Here is a 25,030-nt window from a genome sequence, read left to right on the forward strand (position 1 = left end):
AAATGAAAGGATCACCTCCTTTCCTCTTCAGTGAATTCCCTCTCTCACCAAACTCCAGCTGACTCATTCTAATGCAGCCCAAAACAGCACTCCAGTGTGGACAAAAGCAGTACTGAAGATGGTTTGCTTTTATGCTGCCTGAATCTAGCTTCTGAAAACCTGTTTGAGCCAGTTAACTAATTTACTAGCTGTAGCTGCAAGTAGAGCCTCTGTAACCCCAGTTTTAAAGCTGGACTAAAACCCACCTTCTCCCAATCCAAAGCCCAACTTTTTGTGAGTTGCTAAATTAAAGAAAGATTAGACTTTAGGTAGAAATTAACCCGTAAAATTCCTTCCCTCACCAAACTGCAACTGAAGCACTCTAATGCAGCCCAAAACAGCATTCTAGTGTGAAGCTGTAAAGCACATTGTGATGTCCTGAGGCTGTGAAAAATACTAAAAAAAACGCAAGCTCTTGCTATCTATTTACATCTCTTGGGCTTCCTAATTCTCTTGTAAACACTTGATTGCTCTACTTGAATTCTTGAGAAGGTATGGTTATTGGAAGAGCCCTTGATTGATAATGACCCTAATTAATTTAACTTGCTAAGCAACTCGAAAACCAGTAGTGATAAAAGCCATGTGCAGCTGAAAGAAGGGGCTCACTGTTGGAGAGATGACCTTTTTTGTGTAAATGTTATATATTAGATTATTGCTCAGAGCTCCAGTTTGTCGATATCTCCTTAGTGAGGCTGATTTGCAGCAGCTTATTGCCACAGAAATTTAATTAGAAAGAAACATCTTGTTCTCATCAATATATCCAATTATCTGATTTTTTAATGCATTAATTATTTAAAGCGTGAAGTCAAGAAATTGGTTATGATTTAGGAAGCCACTATTGAATTTGCTTCCATCACTCTATCAGGCTATATATTCCAAATCTTTACCACGCTCTGCATAAAAAATTCATCTTGCCTCTGGATCTTCTGCCAATCCCCCTTAAATCTCTGGTTATCGACAATCCTGCTGGCAGAAAGTTTTTTCCCTTATTTTCTCTATCAAACCCCTTCATGACTTTAAAGAAATATATCAAAATTCCTCTTAGCCTTCTCTGCTCCAAGGAGAGCAGCCCCACCATCTCCAATCTATCCACGTAACTGAAGTCCCTCATCCTTACAGCCATTCTAGTAAACCTCCTCTGCACCCTCTACAAAGCCTTCTTGTGCATCATAAGTCTGATGCCCAGAATTGGACAGCTGGGCCTGAACTAGTATTTTATATGGTTTCACAAAGCTTCCTGATTTTTGTACTCTCTGACTTCATTTATAACGTCCAAGATTCCATATACTATATTAAAATATTTTGTTAACCTGTCCTGCCACCCTTGTGACACTGGGGCAAATATATCAAAAAGACAGCACAGAAACAGGTGTCCCTACTACTTTGTCCTGGTGTTTCTACTTTGCACAAAACTCTACCCATTCCATTTACTTCATCCTGTTTTTTGGATGAGACCCAAGGGGCCATCAGTGCGGTGGGGTGGGGGGGAAATTGAGTCTGTGGCTGGGGAGCAGAGTTTGTGCTCGTTACTGAAGATAATAGCTTTGTTCTTTCTGATATATAGTTGATGTGCATCCTGTACAGGTTATTGGACGGGCAGTCTGACAATTCAGAGACAGCGGAGGGGTTGAGGTAGAGGTGGTGGTGAGGTAGACCTGCGTGTCACCAATGTACATCTATCACCAGTGCACATACCAGTGTAAATTGATACTGTTTTTATTTGGGGGGGGGGGGGGGGGGGGGGGCCGTTGGGGGAGAGAATATTCTGTTCCAGAAAATCAGTAGCTGGAGGCTAGAACTGGAGCAACCTTTACACACTTTTGTTTTGTGGAGTTAGATAACTTGTAATCCAACGACCACAGCTTTAGTCTGTCTCTGTTTATAGGGGACGGGGGTGCCTGTGAATTCCCAGTACCCGCAAATAATTAAACGCAGTTGATGGGCCCTCTACGGAGGTGTCCTCCCGCTTTCCATCGGGGACCTGGGATGGAGGGTGTTGCGTGCAGCAGTCCTCTGTAATCGCAGAACGTATGGGGTCACAGATTCCCAGGATACCTGCCCTTTTTGTGGAGTCCGTGGACCACGTTTACATAGGGTGTTGCAGGCTGCACTCCCTTTACAATTATCTGAAAAACCTTTTGTTACTGTTCTGTTTGCACTTCAGTCCCACGCTCCTGATCTACGGACACCCGGTGCGGAGGGGGGACCTCCTCGTGAGCCTGCTCCTGGGCTTGGCCAAGTTGGCCACTAACAGGTCCAGGCAGCGGGCGATCGAGGGGGTGGTCCGACCCAACATTACCATACCATTCACCGCCATCTCCAACAACACCCCACCCGACCGGCTGGTGGTGCAATGACGTCATGGTGCTGCGATGACGTCACGGAGCTGTGACGTCATGGCGGCGGCGGGGCCAGGGACGATGCCAGTCAGTGGGCGGGGCCAGGCTGGTGTTGACGCCAAGTCGATGGGCGGGGCCAGGGTGGTGTTGACGCCAAGTCCATGGGCGGGGCCAGGCGCCGCGCCGCCATGTTTGCCGAGTGAGGAAACGAGCGGGAGAGCAGCAGCGCGTCCGCTCGCTTAAACCCTCAGACCCGCCCCTAGTTTATCCTTTTTGTCCCCGTGTCACCGGTAAGGGCATCGGTCACTCGACTTCCTGCGGCCGTGCGGGGGGGCCGGCGTGGGTTGTGTTATCTGTCAGTAAATTGCCGCTTCCGCTGGCCCCTCGGCGCTCGGAGTTTGGCGGCCGGAGCAGCTAGGCCGCCCCGCGGCCGACAGCCGGCCCCGGGTAGGCCTCTCATCCGCTACCGCCGCTGCCGCCTCCTCCTCCTCCGGGGCTTGATCGCCTTGCTCACCCGCGGTTTTGGATTGTACAGTTAATCGGTTTTAGTTGAAGTTCAGGTGGTTTATACCGCGGCGGCCTCGGCCTCTTGTGAGGGGGAGACGGCGCTTTGTGCGCGCCTTGGGAGCAGACAAAGAGTGTGCATGCGTAGCAAGAGGGACTACTCGGGGGCCATTGAAAGATCCTGGGAGTCCTCCCACTGCCCAGGGCACACAGCTACTGTCCAATCCCTCAGGAAAAGCTCTGGGGGCTCTATTTTGACATATACCAGCCAGTGGTATTTATATATCTGATTCTAACATCGAAAAGGAGGATTTCAGCACCAACCACATACTTTTTATTCCTGAAGGCAAATTAATACATTGGCCATTTCTTTTTTTTTAACTGTTCAAGATCCAGACTTTATGTCTCAAAATAATCAGCAGGTATTTACTGGTTTCGTTTTTGTGGATACTGCACGTTTTGAAAAGCTGCAAATGTTTTGCCATCTCATGTAATGAATCCCTTTCAGTGACCTGTATGTGATGGATTATGGTGCATTCAGAATAGAGACTTCTTTTGTTAAATGGGTTTGAGTGTAGAAAAAGTTAGATTGTTTTTTTTTTATTGGTGCTTTTTTCAAACATCTTGAAGTATAAAGAATTAAATTTGAGCAGAAGGAATGTATGATTCAAAAGGAAGGCAGTTGATGTGTATTATACTTGTTTTTATCAGACTGATTGGATTGTGTTACCTTTTTGACTTTTTTTTGTATTGGTCTACATACTACTTGTACCTTTAACGTTTTATGTTTTTCATTTAGGGCCTTGCTGTAAAATGGATGTCAGCCAAGTCTGGTTTGTTTGCGTTGCTTGTTGTGAAACCTTGTTAGAATGTGTACCTTTGTCACATCAGCTTGTCCCTGGAGCAGTTTTGACTTGATTATAATTTAGCTATGTTTAGTCTCTACTTTTGATTGTGTTATGCAGTTGTGTATGAAACACATTAAAGTTCCTTATGAACACATTTGTAACCCTGTTTTCATGCACTTTGCAGGATGTGATTGAGGCGTAAGGTTCCAGTTTTAAGCATTATTTTTCTAATATGTACTTGGACTGCTTTTGTAAACAAAAGATTTTTAATATGTAAAAGGAGGCAGTGATGGGTTGGTTTTTAGTTAGTGACATGAATTTTGATTCTTAATGAGCCATATGTGCTAAAGTACATCAGTGACTGCCTTTTTTTTGTTTACACCCCCTGGAACTGCTCCAATTCGGGTCCATCGCTATTGGAAATGAGAGCAGAGCCAGTAACACTACTACAGGCTGTGTTTATTTTGAACGCGGGTGCGTGATGTAGAAGTCACAGATTGGTACAGGCACAGTTGTTTGTGATGTTCACCAAATAGGTACGTCCCAGTATAGAGACTGCAACCAAAGGGTGAGTCTTGGTAACAATTTGGCTTCCCAGTAGCCTTATGCAGACTCTGGTGTTAGTTTGGAATCATCGGTGATAATTTTTGTTGGTCGAATTTTAAATAGATGTGGGAACGTTTCCTCTTAATTCTAAACACTTAGCATTCTGCATCCCCATCCAATAGTGTGCGTTTTGGAAGAAATCAATAGATAAATAATCATTTTGAAAGTATTGGAGGTTACAATTAATTCCTGGCAAATCCTAGCTGGTGCAAACTAACAAGGTATTTGGAGGGCTGTAACAAGCTCTTTAAGCATCTTTTAAAATTAATTACCTAAGATCCTGGGCTTTGTATTGTATGAAACTTCAACTTGGAGAAACAAAAACATTTGAAAATTTTAGAAATATTTAAAAACCAAGTGTGAGGAGATGCACTTATTGAGAAAATATAGAATAAACTTCAGTGATTAAGTGATTTTTTTAGAAGCCTTTAATCTGTGAAAGATTTTAAAATTCCCTGATCTTGTAGCAAACATGGATTTTGGAGGGATCAGCCTGTTACACAAGCTCCTGTTTCTGTGCTGCTGATTTCAGAATAAATGCTTCACAGGGAACAGGCAAAATTAAAGGATAATTAATTGTAGTAATATCTAACATTGCCTATAATTTACTGCCCTTTTTTAGTGTAAAATATTTTAACATTTTAGCCATCCTACTGTGCCAATTTATTTTCTCTATCAATTTTTCTTCCCAACTCTACTGAATGTGCTAATCCCCTCTGGCTATGTCTCCACAGACAGACTCACCCACTGCTGCCTTACACAGGTGACCATAATTTACACACATCTGTTGAGTGTCAGCGGGTTATTTGAGCTCCATCTGAACTTGAATCTTTGTTCACCTGATTATCCTAAAGCACAGACTTCCAGGAGCAGAAATCTTATTTGCCTAACTCCAGCCACCTCCTTAACAAAGATTTTGCCACTTTCTTGATCTGCTTGGTACAGTAGTTGCTAAATAAACTTGATGAGCTACCAGGAAAGCCCTTGTGCTAAACTATTAAAGGTTCAGCATTGTTTGATCTTTCTCCAGGTTTTTTTTTCCTCTCTGCTAGCCTGCACACTCTGCTCCTCTTGTCAGATATTCTAACCATGATTACTAGTGCAGGAGTGGTCCAGGAGCGGTATGTGGAGCCATTGGATATGATATGTATCAGAAATTCTCCAGATCTCTACAAATTTAGTTACAAGAAGAAATGATGAAGTCTATGGTATAATTCTATTCCCTGCCCACAGATACAGCTGCTGTAATCTGTAAAGTTTTATTGCAGAGAGCCATTGAAATGCGGTTAGTCAGAGTCTCTGAAAATAGAATTATGTAAACACTTGAAGAAAAACAAAGGATACAGAGAGCACAGACATTGATTAGAGGAGGTAACTCCAAAGTGGAAGTGGCACAGGCATGATGGGCTGAATGACCTGTGTTTGAATTTCTGTGATTTTAGGAGCTGAGAGTGTTGAGTTGTGTGCTGGTCTCAGAACTGTATGCATATATGTATGTGAAATGGAGTTAGGTTCTGTTCTTTTCTCTCTCCCATCTCTGCAGCTTTAGGAACTAAATTTATTTTATATTGGAAATTTAAAGGGGAAAGTACAGATTAAAACATCCTTTTTCCTAAAATAGGACTTAATCTTGACCAGGTTAATGGGACCAGATCTTCTCTTTCCTCTGATGTTCAAAATGCTGAGTAAACCAATCTCAATCATGTTGATGGGGATTATGAATCCAGAGCACAGAATTACTCTTAAACTGAAACTTTAGAATGGATAGTGTGGCTAATAAGAAACTTATTGGATAAATGATTTCTGCATTCTGGTCAGCCTTATTGCCTGTTGGATCCCAAAGTGTCAGTTTTATACTTGAGTAGCATCAAAACAAATGTAGGTTTTTAAAACCAATGATCAACTTGGAGTTCAAACAAGTTAGGCTTCGCGGGGCTAAGAGTGACATGGCTTTTAAAGACCTAACCACTGACCACTTTAAAAAAAACTTGGTTTTAACCTTGCTTTTGTATTGCAACTGCAAGTGCTGTTTTAATTGGTTATTGTGGCTCACCTGTTCCATTGGTGTTATTGTGATTGCTGGGGAAATGTTTATTCTGCGCAGAATTTTCCAGTGTTTATGGATGAATTTAAAACAGTCACTAAAATAAACTAAATGCTTAAGCTATAGTGTGCTTATTTATGGAATTATAAATAGTCTGATTAAGTTTACTTTGTTTTGAGCTATTGTGTGCTTTGAAAGTGGATTTTGTTGTCAGTAGAAATGTTCATACTCTCGTAAGAAATGTTGACTGGGGCAGTGCAGAGCAAGTTTCAGTCTGCATCCCATCCTGTGTTCCCTTTCCAGTTTTCTCCTTTGCTTGCTAAATGCACTGACTTGACTGTAATACATCTCCATGGCTTTTATTGTCATGCCCAAGTGCCCACTCTTTCCATGAGAGAGTCAGCAGGCTGCTCAGTTGTGGGAGTTGCAGTTCTGTAGTAGTAATGTTCATTATGAGGTGATTTCATGATCTCGCTGTCCAGGCAGGTGGTGCATTTTAGGAAATTGTAGTCTGGGATATTTCTGTTTACCACAGTTATTTTCACCGCCCCCCCCCCCCCCCCCCCACAAAAAAAACCTAAAATGACGGTTTACTGAACGAAACCTTGTGTGTGCAAAGTTCGCCAAAACTTTTGAAAGTGGGTGAAGGCATTAGTATTTTCTTTAAGTGAAATAAAACGCTTAACCACTTTTACTTTATATAAAAATTAATCAACATTTATGCCAGATGGTATTTCTCTTTAGCATGTAAACTTTCTCTTTGTACTTCTATTTTTTAATATTCTAAAGTGACAATGATAAACTGTCAATATTGGACAGAATGATTTATGTGAGACTTGTTTGGAATTCTGATGTAAACTTTTTGTTAAATTTTTCCCATTCAGCCTTCTTTTTTAGGCATGTAATCCTGAGCCCATGAATTATTTTACTCCAATTCTGCTTTCTAAATTGCTGGCAAGTGGCTTTGAAAAGATAGACGAGGTACGTGCAGTACTATTTGGACTGAATGTTATGCTTTGGTAATGTGGTTATGCAAGATCTGACTGATATGAGATACATTGTTCTTTAACTGCTGTTGACGCAAGGTCTTGGCTTTGTAATGTAGAAAGGTTGCTATAAAATATATAATGTATGTTTTCCAAAAAGTGAATCCTTAATTTTCCAATTCATTTCATTCACTAATTTCTCCTGATATTTTCTGGAAGAAACCACTCACTCGTTGTGAAAACCGATCTGACGCCAACCCATAGACTTAAATGCAATTGGATGTAATTCAAATTATCTGTGTTATCTGTTAGCCAGTCAGATTAATTTCTTAAAATGTGTGCATAATGGACAACATTTGACAGCTGGAAAAGTCCATGCATTAGTTCCAGTGCTGGAAATTGAAATTGAGATTTATTCTCAATATTATATATCTTTGAGCTGTAACAGGTGAAGGAATGGAACAAGATCTTTTATTATTTCAAGCTAGGGTAGAAACCTCTGCCATCTTGCACTTTTTTTTGTTAAAAACACCTGGTAGGAGGGATCTCTGCCTTTTTGTTTTAACATCCAAATGACCATCATAAATGCTTTAGAGGAACAATAGTGTAGCGTGGCTGTGCTCCGAGATTTGAGGTTTTGAATTCGGTTTCAGATCTTTGGTGTTAGTAAATATAACCATGAAGCTGACAGTTTGTTCATTAATCTACTTCAGACATTTAGGAAGGAACAAAGGCTTTAGAGAGGGTGCTGAAAAGATTTAAGAGATTGGTTCCAGGGTGAAGGACTTCAGTAACATACCTAGAAACAGAAAAATTTAGGGCACAGAAGGAGGCTATTCGGGCCATTAACTTGTTTAATCGTGCCTTCTAGCTCTTGGTCCACATCCCCATGGATTACAGCACCTCAGGTTCATATCCAAGAGTTTTTTTAAATGTGGAGGGTGTCTACCATTACCACGTTTTCATGCAGAGTTCCAGACCTCCATCACTCATTGGGTGGAATAAAGTATTGCTGAACTCCCCTCTAATCTGTCTATTACTTTAAACCTATGCCCCTGGTTATTGTTCTTTCTGCTAATGGAAATAGCATTGATAGGAAAGACCTATCTTGGTCCCTCGTGAACTTATGCACCTCATAAAAAACAGTAAAAAAGCACAGCACAGAGAGAACAGGAGTCCGGGGTGGGTGTTCACTATATGAGCCTGGTGGAAGGTGCAAACGGACCCTATATATAAATTGGAGAAGTTGGAATTGCTCATGGAGAAGATTTAATAGAAGTGCTCAAATCATGAGGGGTCTAGACAGTATATTAGAAAGTGCTGCCATTGGTGGGAGGGTTGAGGAACCAGAGGATACTAAGGTGATTATCAAAAGATCCAAAGACGACATGAGGATTAACTTCTCTACACAGCAAGTAGTTAGGGTCCAGAATTTACCTGAGTGTGTGGTGAAGGCATACGCAACTAGGGGCTACCAACAGATGAGTATGTACCTGAAGAGGAAAAAATGTTGGGTGCTATTGTGAAGGGGCAGGCAAGTGGGATTAGCTAGGTTGCAGAGAACTAATGCAGACATGACTGGACAAATGGCCTCTGGTGCGGTAACCATTGTGATTGTATATACAAATTCAGTCCCACACAAACGTGGTTGATTTGTAACTGTCTTCTGAAATAGTAAAGCAAGCTATTCTTTCATGTGACCAACTTCCAACCGTGTAGGAATGGGGAATAAATGTTGGCAATTTTTTTTCCTGATTATGTAAAGGATTTGAAAATATAGATGAAATTTGTGCCCTTTGAGTTGATGTTTTTATTCTCAGGATTGAGTTTGGTGTGGTTAGTTTTTTCATTGGGTATGAATGTTACTTGTTTTCTCGGACATGCTTAACATTGTAGTGTTCCTCCTATCTGTTTAAATATCTGGGAATTCAAAAGAAAGATCCTATGTTTGTGTGTAATCCATTTAATTATCCTTTTTTAAAGATTATTGTGGCATTTCTAAGTGGAGATAAGTTGATTCTCACTGTACTCTGTTCATATGTTCAGCATTCAAATAAGAAATGTTCAGAACTTGTGTATAAGAGTTCATTTTGAAAGCTGCAGAGCACTTAGTTCTCAAAGAGGTTAAGAAGCTTCTGGATTGTTTTGAGTGTGAAACTAGCTTGTTAATAATCACTGCCCAAGGACCTGGCTTTCAGCTATGTTTCCCACATTACATCAGTGACTACACTTCAAACAGTACTTCATTGGCTGTAAAGTGTTTTTGAGATGTCATTGGTCATGAAAAGCGCTGTATAAATGCAAATCTTCCTTTTCTGTTCTAAATGATCGTGAAAGCAGTGGTGTTTGCTTTGGTCTGAAATGCATATGTATTTATTTATGATCAGCGTTGTTTTTTTAACAGTAACAAACACTGTTTGCAGCTCTGAGATCATGCCTGTGCTTTCAGCTCCCCAAACCTTATTACTGCGGCAATAAAGAATGTGGAATTAAAAATGTTTTAATTTGCAGTGTTCTGTAAATGAGGGCTAAAGATTCTTGTTTATATTGCTCTGTTGCGGAACAAATCTTTAATCAGTTATCTTGATTGATGGGAATCAATCTGAAATGAACCGACCTTATGTTTGATGGTGACTGTATTTGGCAGGGCAATGTTATTTTCGAGTCAAGTGACTGTTGAAGCATAATTTTGTTTGAGCTCGGAATTTATAAACTTTGTTCACATTAATGGATTTGTTTTTGAGATGATATATAAAGCAATACAAGATTATTCAATAAGCAGATTTTGTGGCATTGTTAGTTTCATTTTACTTGCTGTACTGGTGATAAAATTGCAAGATCTGCTTTCTGTGAACAATGTTGTTACAGTCTGTGCTGCTTTGAGAAAATGCACAATTGTTATGATATTCTTCCTGATTACATTTCAGATAACCTGTATTGAAGAAGTAAAGTTATATAGTACAGGAGGTCTCCTGGTTTATAATATGTTGAACTTCATGGTAATTGTGCAAGGGTATGCTTGATTGTTCAAACTATTGAATTTTTAACAAGGGTTTGTTTAAATGTTGTGTTTTAATGTTTGTGTATTCCCGAAGGAAGGTGCCATTAAACTCAATCTGATTTAAAATTATATCAAGCTCATTTTAAGTCTGCAGTTACAAGTGTCAGTTTCTTCCTCCAGAATGTTCCATTATGACTTGTTTTTCTTTTGAGTTGCTTATTTTAAGGTTTATGGCTTTGTCTTTATGTTCTGTGTTGCTTGGTGTATGTACTGTATTCTGGTTGGTTATCTTCTGTTACAATAAATGGCAATGCTATTGGAGTTTCACTATATGGTTTGGAACTTTTCCGAGTGGTGGTTATTTCTTCTGTCACGTGATTCTAAGGAAAAGATTCCCTGTTCTGTGATTGCTGATTTTGTGGCTCAAGTTGAATTTGTGTTGTGTAGCAAGTTACTTTGGAACAAAATGTTGGTGATTTACGGAGCTTAAATATGCAAATGTTTGTATTTGTCATCTCAAACCTTTCTCTGTTCCTAGTTTAATTGTGCACTTTTTGGGAGCTTAGCTAATTCGAAGTGTGCATTGCCACGGCCACTGATATGGCCACTTTACATTTCATTGGTGTCAAACACACAGCCTAGCTAATTTGCCAGTATCTTCGTTCAGTGCTTTCACAACTTGCACTTCAGTTCAGCTGAGTAAAGGGTATGTATGATTCCTCACAATGCACGTTTCTGGCTTGGGTTGTGATAGTGAGATGGTAAATAGCAGGGACCAGGAATGGAGGCAGAAATTGGAGTTGGGATTGTTTTGTGCTTTTCTCACATAATAATTTGTTTGGCATTAGCTGATACGGGGACTTGGTTTCCTATTCCTTAGGCAATGATTCTGTTGTCTGTTCTGAGCAAAGGAGGCTTGTTGGACCATGTTGAGGTTGCTGCTGATCATTGTACAAATACCAACATTTGTTGTGGGAGAAAACTTTCACTTTATTTCCTTAATTCTGTCTTGTGCCTCTGCTGTGTTCAATTTGATGGGATGGATATTCCGACCTGAAAATGTCTCTCCCAACAGAAGTTGGTGTAAATCTCCTTGCATGAAGTAGAGTTGGCATTTCTCTTGATTAATGGTACTGCTGTTTACTAACTGGACATGGCTAGAAGTGATGCGACTTGGCATTAACTGGTTGAAGGATTAGTGTCAGCCATGGCTCAGTAGGTAGCATGCTTGTCTGAGCCACAAGATTGTGGGTTCAAGCTCCACTCCAGTGGCTTGAGTGCACAATCTAGGCTGTTACTTCAGTACAGTAACGAGGGAGTGCTGTTGCACTGTCGGATGCGCTATCTATCAGATGAGATGAACTTAGTCTGCCCTCAGGTGGGTGTGTAAAAAAAAAAAAATCCCTTGACCTGAAGTTTTCCATGGTGTTTTGGACAATATTTACCCCTCCAGCAATGTGGCTAAACCAGGTGGTCTGGTCAGTATCTAATGGGATCTTTCTCTGTACAAATTGGTTGCTGTGTTTCCTACATTTACAATAGTATAGTGATTGATTACACTTCAGAACATACTTCATTGGCTGTAACATTCATTGCGATGTCCTAGATAAATGTAAGTTCTCTTGTTTTCTTAGCCTTCACAAGGAGCAATTTTTGTATTTTAGGCTCAGCTTTGCTAAGTCTAATAAAAATATGGAATGATGCAGTGAAAATAAGAGTGCTTGAACTTATAATGCGTTCTTCTGTGTTGTCTTGGTTAGGCTTGTTTTAATGCTGGCAGTCTGGAAAAAAAAACAAGGAGAAGCTGGTTTTATGGCCAAACCTGCACTTAAGATGCAGTAGTTTTATTCCATTGCGTGATTACTGTAAATAACCCATATGTTATGCTTTGAAATGGAACAACTACATATAATGTTTTGCTATGACAGGCCTTCAACTGCAAATGGATTGGCTAGTCTGGTTGTGCTGTAGTACGTAATTATTCAGTGGGTGTTTGTATTAGGAAGAACATCTTGCATAATGGACCTTTAAAGAATCAAATATCTTGGATTCTACCCATGTATTTGGTTCACTAGGAAATCTGGTGGTGTTCTGATTATTTAACACAACTGACTGATTTAATTTCCAGTATCATCTTGTATAATGCTCTCATTATGTCCCTGCAATGAGTACTTCACCCAAACATTTGACAGCTCAGAAATCCATTCTCTGGATGTTTGGGAAAACAAAATCTGTAGTTGAACCCCTGGGTGCTTCCCACAATTTGGGTGGATGCTTTACTGAAATCCTATAATATTAGTCTAGTGATAGTCTGAGGAAACTTGGCAGTAATTGCTGCCCCCACCAGAAAATAAATGCATTGGATCATGTTTTTCCTTAAAAAAAAACTTCAAAAATAACAATTGATCTTGCATTCTGTGTCTTGATATTGTATGTGTTAGAGTTCAATTTTGTCAGATGCGGTAATTGTTTTAGACTTTGGAGTTAAGATTTTTGTGCAGTTGGGAACGGATGGGTGAAATGACCAATACGGAGGAACAATCAGCATTTGAACATGTGGGCTATTATAGAAGCCATAGGCAGATGGCCAATATTGAGAGCTTGAGGCATCTAATCTATTGTTTTCAATCCACAGCTGCTGGCTATAGATGTATAGATCAGTTGAATATTGATATGTTTGCAATAAATTCATCTAAGTTTTTTTTCGAGGATTAAAATGAAGCCTATCATTAAACTGATTCTTTGCCAAATTTATTCCAATTTTTTAGAAGTCTTACATTTGTAAATAAAACCAAATTGGTATCAAGCCCTGCCCTTGATTTCAGCTGTTTCATAGCATCACTAAAAACTGATAGGCTTGTGACAGTGATCTGAGCTAGTGTTGTATTTGGAATCTAGGCTTGACTGGATTGGTGTGATGCAAGAGTTCGTTGTGATAATGTGTTGCTTGCTTGTACTGTTACGGATGCAGTAACGCCGCTACTATTATTCAGATATGGTTTGTGTGTTATCCCTCCTGGATTTGTAACCAAAAGGCTAATCTGTGTAAGTAATGAGCAGTGGCATCAAGCATTGTAGATATTGCAAATTCTGCTCTCTTCTGAACTGACACTGGTTTCCAGGAATCTACTTGATGGGCTTTTATTTCCAGATCAATCTGAAGACAGGGTCTGAACATTTATCAAATCTGTATCCTTTAGATTTGATTTCCTTCATAAATCAGAAATGAAAGCACCAAACCATTTTTAATAAATCAAATAGGAGTTGCATCACTCGATCCACATCTACATGGGACTCACAGTGAGTCAAAATGAAGCACTCAAATCACAAATGCACTATTGTATATTAGAGTAGCTTGTATTTAGGTCAGGACTGCATTGGACTATACTGAGTGGTAGCTGACTTCCTGTGAAGTTTTACAGATGGTCTTTACTATTCAGTAGTAACCATAATCTACTTGAGTTTTTTCAGTATGCACATTCCAATTTTTTTTTAAACTTTTAATTTGCCAATAGCAGAAGAACTCTGTTCCTATTCTAATCAATCTTTTTTAACCAGTCTTTTTTGGGGGAGGATGGGGAATTGTTAGAATGTCACTTTGCTGTGAATATAGAAATAAAATGCCCTGTAGTGAAATACATTCTCTAGACACTAAACTATATACTTGTAAATACAGCTGTCAGCTACTGGTTACCACATATTTTCTCATTTTTTTAAACCATGAGTGTTAAGGATTTTTGGAGAGGGTAGTATATTTGAGCAGAATTAACATTGTACCATTACTAGTTGAATTACTAATAGAATGAACATATACTTATCATCAACTGAGGTTTTCAGGTGAATCTGGATTAGAGGATGGTAATTAATTGGCCTAGAGTGTGCAGATATCAAATTTGTAGGAAGATTTTCTTTGCAGTCCAAGCTGAGGAGTTGGAAGATGTAAAACTGAGATACTATAGTGCAAATACTAGAGGGAAGGAGTCATTACAGAGTGATAAGTTAAAGTTGGCAGTTTCTATTATAAATGTGGGTGTAGGAGTTTGAGTGGAAATTTGGCACACAATTGTGGCAAAGACTTGATGATGAGGTTTTATAGATAAGCGTGCACCCAGGTAGGGGACTTTTAATCTACGTAATGTGAAAAAGGAAAGTGCCATTCCAGGTCATTTCAAATAGAAGCCATGTTTGTCAGATCTGCATATCCTCTGTAAACTACACACTATTTACCTTTTTATAACTGAATGATGTCTCCAACAGTGCACATTGTGAGTCTACAGTTATTAGTGACGGAGAATGTCCACTGTAATCTTTGAAGCAAAACCTGACTTATTAGTTGCAAAGAATATTTCTCCACAACGAGCCATTGGGAATGAGTGAGCCTGGACCAATGGAAATTTCAGTAAATCTCTTGCTAGGACATGTTAACTGTACAGTGTGCTGCCACAGGCAGAAAGCCATGTGTGCCTCCTTTGAATGATCTCTAAGAAGTGCACACTTTATACACAAGATACAGTAGTTACATTAATCAGTGTCTGACTGAAGGAGTAAAGCACTGAGCTAGAATTTAAAATTTCATCTGATCGTCATTGTTACCTTAAGTCAGTCACCCATCGTGCATAATTTCCAATCCAATTCATAATTTTAAATTTCACTTGCTTGATCCTGTTTCAGGTAATGATTGTCCATTCTAGATATCTAGATTTTTATTTTTAAAAATGGGTAGCTGTAAAAATTGCTCTTAAAAAAAAACTACATCTGTCTGCCTTCCACTGTGATCAGATTATTTTAACAAGTTGCAAAAGTTTAAATTTCCAACTATATAAATATATAATGTTTATGCTTTGGGTAAACATTTTTGTTGATCAATTGGATAGTTTCTTGTTGAAGAATTCATAGGACAAGTACAATCTGCAAAAGCTGCAGTGAAATAAGCGTGTAGCAAGAACTCAAGTTGACTTCAGCGTTTGAGCTCCACATGACTTATATAATTTAAGATAAATTCTTGATTTTTATCACTGAACAAAATATTTCAAAATAACATTTTCATGAAAAATAGTGACCTGTGTTATAAAATAGGTGCAAATTGGCATTGTAGATCAGGTGAATATTGTTTGTAGCATACTCCTCCCTGCCATGGCCAGTGAATTTCCGAGAAAATAATAGCATTTTAGATACATGTTGGTATCTGTTTAAAATGCACAATTGTGTTTTTAGGGTGTAAGTTTATATATGTGAAAATTTATAGTTTAAATCTCACAGCTAAGTTTTTCAACTTGGGAGTAATTTGTGTAGGTTTTTCATGGCAGAGTAATGAATTGCAAACAGATTATTAGTGTCAGATAATAGCCAGTAATGTTTCCAAATAGGTAATGGTTATACTTTGCAGAAAGCCTGTGTTTCTCTTTGGTAAAACACAGCTGTTGTCATCTCTAGTTGTCCTGTACAATTTGATGGCAGTTGTCTTCCAATTTAACACCTTCGTGAACATTTTTTTTAACCATTGACTAAACCCCAAGTTATTTGTGGCCTCCTGCCAAATTCAAATGCCGAACCTCACTGCTTCAAATTAGAAGACCTTTGGGAAATAAATATCATTTGTGTTCCTGTAGCTTGGTGAGAAATAGCTGAACCATACAAACTAGGCAGGTACCAGAATTGATCCCTGATCTTCTGTGAGTTAGCTGATCTCAGCTAGTGCAGCAATAGGGGCACCATCATTGGCTTAGAAAGGGCAGTCCTTTTTGGTTTCCAGCTCCTGGCTGCTATCCAGCAGTCCCTGTTAGAAATTGTGTGTGAATGGTGCATTAGGCCATAGTGGGACTGAGTTTGGCTTTGTGCAAAATTTAAATAACTTGCTAATACTTGCAACACTTGTTTGTGCTAGCATGGCTACTTGGGTGAAATACTGGAAGGCCCCAGGCATCCCTGGAGCTGCACCCCAGCAAAGAGTGAACTCTTGTCAGGGAAACATTTTTCATAAGTTTTACTTGGTAAGAACCTTGGGGGTTTTTTTGCTGAATAGTCTGCCCTCCTTTTTCTGTACTTTTCCTTCCCTCGATTGGATCTGGAGACTTGTGATTATGGTCTTGGATTTGTAGCACCCTTTTAATATTTAGCTAGGGGAGAAGTGATAGTTAATGCTGTATAACATGGGAAGTTGTGAGAAATTCTGAAATGTTCAGTTTGTACTGATTCTGCAAGATGCGGTCTTATGTGGAGACATTTGTGTACACGGCACGAGCCTGATTGCATTGCGTATTGCAGACATTGATTTGTCATCCCGTTTATTCTTTCTGCAGTCTGTAAAGTTGGTTTAAATTGGTTGACAACAGGATTGGCTGGTGTCCTCAGCTTCTTAAGGGAAACGCCTCTGTTTTGGTCACAGGTAAGATTCTCTTCTGTAAAGGTTGTTTTAGATATAGAATTTAAAGATTTATATAGGCTCCATGTTAGTTGCTATCAAATTTTGAGCAGAAACATTGAGATTTACAATTTTAATTGGTATTTAGTAAAATGGCATTAGCTCTTCAGTTTGGTAGATTATTTTGGTTTAAATATAGTATTTTACACTCGAATTTATTTGCTCATGTGTCTGAAGTTGGTTACATTTTTTTTAAAAATTGCTGACCGCTTTGACTCAAATCTGTTTTAGGCTGTAAAAGTGTTTTTGATTCACCTACTGAATTTTAATCTCTGACCCCAACATTGTTATTCGAATGCATTGGGTTTTTAGAACCACTAGTATGTTTGTCTTCAAAAATTGCAGAATTGGCTATTAGCATAGAGTGAGCACAGAAACAAACCCAGAAGATTTATATATCAACTAAACTTAATACAAGAGTTTGCTTACTGTAGTTGTCTTGAGTCTGAAAACAATTCCAAATTCTGATATCCTTTACAAGCTGAGAATGATTTGAAATCTGGGAAAAATCTGAATTGTAGCTGCTTGCTTTTGCATTCCGATTTCATGTTGCATATTGCAACATATTTGTAAGGAAGCTTGACATTGAAACAAACACCTTCCAAAATTGCATCAGATTCCATGTGCATGCTGACACCATTCAATTATACCTCACAACCTCTGTCGACTTCTCCGTTGTCTCTGATTTGTCACACTGCTCATTCAACATTCAGTATTAGATGAGCAGAGCTTTCCTCCACTTTAATATTGGGAAGACCAAAAGCCATTGTCTTTTGATGCTGCTACAAACTTCATTCCCCTGCCACTGTCTCCTTTCTCTTCCTGGCTACTAAGGCTGTTTACATCCTCTCTATCTGACCACCTTTTCTACCCTGAATCAGTTCATGTATGCCTTATTTACCTCTAAATATGACACCTCCAATGCTCCAGGGCAGCCTCCCACCTTGCATTCTCCATAAACCTCAGCTCATCCAAAACTCTTCCCAAATCCTAACTTCACTAAGCCTCATTCACCCATTATCCCTGAGCTTGCTGAGCTATTTGGCTCCTGATCTGCCAATGCCTCAATTTTTAAAAATTCTCATCCTTGTATTCAAATCGCTTCAAAGTCTCCCTCCTCTTTCTATCTCTAATTCCTCCAGCTCTGTGCTCTTCTGATTCAGGCCTCCTGATTTGATGGCTGACCTCTCAGCTTCCTTGACTCCAAACTCCAGAATTCCCTTCCTGAACCTATCAGCCTCTTTTTTTTTTTCTTCTCCGTTACACACTTCAAATCTACCTCATTGACCAACCAAGGTTTTGGTCATCTGTCCTAACATGGCTCATGTCATATTTTGTCTGAAAACCCTTCTGTGAAGTGCCTCGGGCTCTATTATTTTGGTATAAATGCAACTTGTTGTGGTAAAGAGAAATGCATTACTGTTGTGGTTACTTCATTAAACTGCTGTGCAATTAAGTTTTGGATATTGCATTTATGCAACTTGGACTCAATGCAATGTTTGTTTAAAAATCTGTCCTAAAACTGGTCCTCTATGCAAAAAAAATTGATGGTTTTCCTGTGATGGCTTATATTGTATGCTAAGTACATTTTACATTTCTGGTTAGGCTGGTTTTGTTCTAACACGTCTGACGTAGTTCGTGCCTTTCTCGTCTGCAGGTGGTTGTTATTGATTGGGCTCAGCATGGCCGTGGTCATCCGCTTGCAGGGTCTCCCCATTGTGGCGGGGACCATGGATATCCGCCACTTCTTCTCTGGACTAACCATTCCTGATGGTGGTGTGCATATTGTAGGTGGTGAACTTGGTGAGGCTTTCATCGTTTTCTCCACAGATGAAGATGCACGGCTTGGTATGATGCGTGGTGGGGGTACAATTAAAGGATCCAAAGTGTCACTCCTACTGAGTAGTAAAACTGAAATGCAAAATATGATTGAGCTCAGCCGTAGGCGTTTTGAAACCGGTAATGTGGATATGCCACCAGGGGGCTCGAGCAGGCCAGGGCCAACTAGCAATACTGGTATGAGTGGAAGGGGTAATTTACCAACTACTATGCCTAACTTAAACACTCCCACTATGGTTACCACAACTTCCTCATTGCATGAAGGCATGGGCAATAAAAATGTGCCCACCTTTTCTGCTGCCAGCATGGGAAGTACACCCTCAAGCCTCAATCCCACTTTTAGCAGCCCTGGGTTTAGCATGGGTTCAACAATGGCCAGCACTATGCCGCCATTGAATACAATAAACTCTGTACCACCTTTGCCACCACTTCCTCCTTTACCTACAATGCCATCACTGCCACCTATGCCTTCAATTCCTCCAATTGGTATTTTGCCACCAGTGCCTCCCCTTCCTCCTATAGCACCTCTTGCTCCTATCCCTCCCATGCCGCCTCTACCTCCTATGCCAAGCTTACCACCCATGCCTATGAACGCAGGTAGTGCTCTTCCTCTGGGAAGCTCTGGGCCCAGTGGAATGAATGGTTCTGGGTCTGCAATGGGCATCAGTAATAGCATAAGTTCCATGTACATGGGTCCCCTGGGTTCATTGAATCCATTGCACCCCATGAATTCCCATAGTTCAATGAATAAAGGACCACCACCAATTAATTCAGATGATCTCTATGTCCATGTTTATGGGATGCCATACACTGCAATGGAATCGGATGTAAGGGAATTTTTTCATGGACTTCGTGTTGATGCAGTGCACATGATGAAAGATCATTTGGGTCGCAATAACAGAGATGCAATGGTGAAATTTTATAGTCCCTCGGACACTTTTGAAGCTCTGAAACGTCATGGGAAAATGATGATGGGCCAGAGATTTGCCAATGTGTTCCCTGCAACAGAGAGACAGTGGATGAATACTACGGTTGGCTTTAATACACCCAAAAGCATGGGTCCCCCACCTACCATTGGGCATTATGGACAAAACCTACCTCCATTTCATACATCTAGGTCTGAATCTCCAAGCAGGCGTGAACGGTCACGATCACGCTCCCCTCATGAGAAAGAGTTCTGCGTCTATTTGAAAGGCTTACCATACGAGGCTGAAAATAAACACATCATGGAATTTTTCAATAAACTGGAACTCATAGAGGACAGCATCTACATAGCCTATGGACCAAATGGAAGAGCAACAGGTGAAGGCTTTGTGGAATTTAAAACTCCCACTGATTACCAAGCTGCATTGTGTCGCCACAAGCAGTACATGGGCAGTCGCTTCATCCAGGTTCATCCAATCACTAAAAAAGCCATGTTAGAGAAGCTAGAAATTATTCAGAAGCGAACACACAACTTTGTGCAAAATGAGCAGAAGAGAGAAGTAACTGTGAAAACTGAGGAAGTGTCTGGTTCACCAAAACTCTGTGGTCATATATGGAATATTCCTTATAATGTAACGAAAAGTGATGTGTTCCAGTTTTTGGAAGGTATTGGACTAGCAGAAAATGGTGTCCAGATTCTTGTTGACTCTAATGGTCAAGGGCTGGGGCAGGCACTGGTGCAATTCCTAAATGAAGAGGAGGCACAGAAGGCTGAGCGACTGCATCGCAAGAAATTAAATGGACGCAATGCATTTCTGCAACTAATCACTCTTGAGCAAAAGCAAGACATGGAGACTAATCCACCATTTCAAACCAAAGGTCAAAAGAATCCAAACCAAGGGAGCCTTGATCCTCCTTTCCTCCCGAGTGTTGGAGGAGACAGCATTTTTTCTCCAGGTGGCAATTCAGGTAATCTTAATGGCCCTGTACCACCATTTAACCCTGTTAGTAGTTTCAGTGGATCAAGTAATATGTTTGGACCAGGACCAGGTCCTGGATCAGGGGTCAGTGTCAGTATTGGTGATGGCCCAGTGGGAGGGCCTGTTTTTGGCAGCAGCAGTGTAGGTAGTTTTCCAGGACCAGGGGTTGAACCAAGCTTTGGAGGTGGCCCTTTAAATACCAATAGCCCAACAGTGGTTAAAGTGCAGAATTTGCCCTTTAAAGTATCTGTGGATGAAATTTTGGATTTCTTTTATGGCTACCGTGTGATTCCTGACTCTGTGTGCCTGCAGTTCAATGAACAAGGCATGCCTACAGGTGAAGCAATGGTTGCTTTTGAGTCCTGCGACGAAGCAATGTCAGCTGTTGTTGATCTCAGTGATAGACCAATGGGATCAAGGAAAGTGAAGCTAGTCTTGGGATAATTCCAAACTTTAAACAAAGGCTGTAGCTTTTTGGCTTGCCTTTAGCACAGCTGTTTAAATGGAGGTTGTCTGAACCTCGGGCCTGAAACTTGCAAGTGTTTGCGCTGACTTTTTGACCCAGATTATTTGGAACCGGATGAAAATGTTTAGGTGTCCAGTGGAAATTGTAAGTACTGTACACCACTGATTAGTGTAGACCTAGCAGAAGTGGATGTTTTTGTGTAGATCCATGAAACTGTTAGTTTACTTATACACTAGGCAAACAGCCTATGCACAGATGCATACTAGATGCTAATGTAGCCATATTTCTTTGTTACAATGCAATCATTTTAAGTTTTGGCGCCCTGATTGTTAAGTGGATAGAAACTCTGTCTCTGGCGACTAAACTGTAACTGCAGATAACTAACCCTGCATATGAAAATGATGAAATCAGAGCTAAACCTAGGTTGGACAGTTCTTTCTAAGTGATGTAAATTATAGTATTTTGTGCACTTGGGTGTTATTGTCAGCTGCCATTAGACACAGTGAAAATAGTAGGAACGAGGGTACAAATAAATTGAAAACTGAGTTCTTAATGTGCATGTTGACCCTTTTTGTTCTGGGCATGGTGTGTTTTTTTGAATCTTTTGAGTTTGAGAGCAGCCATTCTCTCCAGTCCCTGTATATATACAGCATACTGCAGGTTAGGTTGTTTCACTTCTGTGTTCAATTCGAACTTGTGTTAATGTATGACCCAAGGCTTGACATTCAAATGTTTATAGAGCTCATTTGTATGCTAGTTACCTAATTGTTCTGCTAGTACCCACACTGTTCATATTGATGCTGCAACAGTGGTGAAATCAGTTCAGATGAACTGTTTTTTTATTATTTTTAACCACTACAGGCTGCCAGTAGATATATTTCTTGCTGTAGGATTTGGCTAATACCAACCTTTTAATGCTGACGCACTTAGTATAATTTCTGCATTAATACTTTTCTAAAATTTTGTTACTTGTTGGTTTGTAAAAGTGTACAAAAGTCCCCTCTAACTAAACTCATTCAAAGGTTGAATGAATTCTTGTAACAGTGTTTTTTTTTTTAAAAAAAGGCTAGCTGCAAATGTATTCTTCTCTGGCACTGGGAAAAGTTCATTGTATTCATACCAGCATGCAGTGCTAGTAGAAATTTAGTGTAACTAGCATTTTGAAATGTATTTGTAAGCAAATATACGCTGGGTAGACAGTGCCCTGTACTGGGAAATGCTGTACAGTCTTGTTAATGACCCAAAACTCAATAATCCTACTGTATCATATCCGTGAGTTTTTTGTAAAAGATACAAAATGAATCAGTAAAAGTGTGATGCTGTTTTTTTAACTAAAAAGAACAATGCGTATTGCTTATTTGAATTTTTGATGTGTTTTTCCAAATGATGTTGAGGAGATCTGAAACGTATGCAACACTACATTGTATAGTGAGGAAGGACTTTTATTGGTCTACTGAGCATCCATAACTGTTCCCAGTACATCTTGGGATATTGTATCCCTGTGGTTTTCAGTTTTGGGACTCCCATCCCACACTACTGTACCAGTAGTGTTTACTTAATACTGGAGGCAGTGGGGAGGGATTTGGAACAGATTGGTCTCAATTCACAAGAACCTAGATTCAGCTCCCACGTAAACTGGGTCTCAAAAGTAGCTGGTTATTTTTAATCAACTTGGCAGTGATATTTAATTGTCATGTGACTCCGAGCTCCTGATGGTTGACCCTTGAGCCAAATTCAACTCCAGTCTAAACCCAAGGTCTGCTCAGTGGGCTGATGTGTGAAGTCCACATAAACTACTTGTAAGAACTATTGTAAGAACTGCATTGTTCTTTGTGTGACTAGGATATCTGCTGATGCAACATATTAAGCGTCTTTGTATTGGCACAGTTGCATTTAAAGATCGCCTTTGTAATTTGCAGACTGATAAATTTTGCATTTACATCTATTTGGTGAGATCAGTAGGCAAAATGTTGAACTGAACCATGATGTAAAAGAACAAGTTGTACATACACCATTATCTTTGCAGCTTTTTGTCAATAAAATGCATTCCGTGATGAATAAAGGAAACAGCTCCTGTAGGTTTAGATGTAAAACGTTGTGTTGCTTTTTTTTAAAAAAGGCCAGACAAATGGCAAATTTGTTGGCTGTCTTTTTTGTTTTTCTATGTTTTGTGTGAAACAGTGAAGAACATTGTAGTGCACCTGATGTCTGAACCTAATGGTCTGGTGGGAACAAAGTTGTCCAATACTGACTTAAATAGATGAGCGGACCACAGTTATCTGTCTGATTTTTCTCATTGATCATCTATACTTGCAATTTACCTCATTATTTCAGAAGCAAGTTAATGTTTTATACAACAGCATTTTCAATGAGCAGCTGTGACAGTGATATTCCATGTTAAAAATCATTTTACTTTGCTGGTTCTTTGAGTTGGGAGAATCAATACAAGCCGATTTTTTTTTAAAGTGAAAGTCTCCATAAATGATTTCAAATTTTTCCCCTTTTTTTGGAGTTCCACTTTGCTAAGACTAATTTATTCCTCCCCCCAGCCCCCCAAACCTTTTACAATGCTTAGTCCTCCCTAAAAGAGTACAAAGCTTGTTTTGCTTTTGCCCCCAATTACATTACTCTTACAATTTCTGGAAAAGAGGTGGCGATTTCGAAAGAGAAGATCCATTAATGGTTAGGTTAGATTTGATTTTAACTGCAGGAGAATATTGGTGACTTTCCCTCCCAGTTACTTTTTTTAAAGAATATGTATTAGACTGAATTCTTCCTGTTATCAAGAGAATGAGTGAATTTTTGTCTGGCTTGTCCTTGTGGTATATTCTCAATTTACTTTCTTCAATTTTCAGAGAAGTTGTGCGTAATATTTACATGAAACTCAAGTGTCTTGTTCTGTTTCTGTTGTACGACCTTTAAACTGCATACATAAAATGGCAAGAGTAACTCATTGTCTGACTTGTCCAAATTGCTTGTGTCTGATTTACTTTGCCTACTCATTGCCATTTTGACATTGCTATAAGAACACTGGTGTGCTACCTCTCAACATTGTACGATCACTTTGTATATACGGTTTGGAATATGCTGTGTTTTCCTTCAGAGAATCAGTAGGCCTTCTGTACACCAGCAGTTTGATGGCTTCAGTGTGAACATTCATTTGTCAGTGGTCCAATGCATTTATATTTGTGGAATATATATGGTACAACTTCGAAAAACGCATTGCTGGTATTGTGGCAAGTTCTATGCTTTGCAGCTAACGTATACTGTGTACATCTGCAGAATGGGCATTGGTTTTGAATGCAACTAATGTTTTTATGTATTTCTCAAACATCATCTGTTTCTCACTCACTTCTCAATTCAACGTTAGCACAGAAGGCACCCCTGTTTCACAAATCAGGGTAATCTTGTAAAAATTGGTTCCTTTTTTCATGATCTTGATATTCTGAAATGTCCAAGGTTGGAATATAATGAAATAAAGACTCGTGTGGTATTTGAATTTTTGATCATGGTGCGCAAATGGTTTAAATTACAATCAAGTGCTTTGGCAAAGGTGATGTTCATTTAAGAGAGATGACCTTGTGAAATAGTTTATTTATTTGGGAAAAGGAAACTCAGAGACACTTGACTACACTTGTATCATCAGATTATTGATTTATGCTGGTGAACCAGTTTTGCAATTACTTTTGTTCAGTAGATGTATCACAAGTGAACAAACTGATAAATTTTGAATCTAATGCAGTAACTCATTTGGAACCATGGGATGTGCAGAAATGTACCAAATTTAATCAAACGTACAGGCTGATATTTGAATGAAGAAAGCTGCTGAAGAGTGAATGTATCTAAGTGTCTGAATGATGGTCCATTTCATATATGCCACTGTTAGTTGATGCCATCACGGTTGCCAATTTTGAGACCTTTTGACTTAGACCTGGCTACAATCTGCAGTTCCTGCTGTCTCCATTGATGCTTAAGCGCAGAGACCAAACTTGTAAAGTCACTGCGGTGATGTCAACTTGGAAAAGGTAGGTTG

At 39.6% G+C, this 25,030-nt stretch overlaps 2 protein-coding genes across 6 annotated transcripts in view; both read left to right on the forward strand.

The window, feature by feature from the left end:
* Nucleotides 1–2,543: 2,543 nt before the first annotated feature.
* Nucleotides 2,544–25,030, forward strand: part of cpne1 (copine I) — an 88,008-nt gene continuing 65,521 nt past the window's right edge. For 2 of the 4 annotated variants that reach the window (XM_041204453.1, XM_041204450.1), the window contains exon 1: nucleotides 2,544–2,668. The gene's annotated coding sequence lies outside the window, so the exon portion shown is untranslated. Of the gene's footprint in view, nucleotides 2,669–7,264; nucleotides 7,362–18,484; nucleotides 18,592–25,030 lie in introns of those variants that run through there. The other 2 variants (XM_041204451.1, XM_041204452.1) reach the window with 2 other exon arrangements.
* rbm12 (RNA binding motif protein 12) lies at nucleotides 2,554–23,946 on the forward strand. Of its 2 annotated transcripts, XM_041204448.1 has the most exons (4): nucleotides 2,625–2,668; nucleotides 7,265–7,361; nucleotides 16,667–16,752; nucleotides 18,446–23,946. In XM_041204448.1, the coding sequence occupies exon 4, from the start codon at nucleotides 18,471–18,473 to the stop codon at nucleotides 20,973–20,975; it is 2,505 nt and encodes an 834-aa protein (XP_041060382.1). In that variant the 5' UTR covers nucleotides 2,625–2,668; nucleotides 7,265–7,361; nucleotides 16,667–16,752; nucleotides 18,446–18,470; the 3' UTR covers nucleotides 20,976–23,946. The 2 variants fall into 2 exon arrangements, with proteins under 2 accessions (XP_041060383.1, XP_041060382.1); XM_041204449.1 differs by lacking the exon at nucleotides 7,265–7,361 and having other exon boundaries at nucleotides 2,554–2,668.

This window comes from Carcharodon carcharias, chromosome 14 (assembly GCF_017639515.1).
Source record: "Carcharodon carcharias isolate sCarCar2 chromosome 14, sCarCar2.pri, whole genome shotgun sequence".
NCBI classification, from domain to species: domain Eukaryota; kingdom Metazoa; phylum Chordata; class Chondrichthyes; order Lamniformes; family Lamnidae; genus Carcharodon; species Carcharodon carcharias.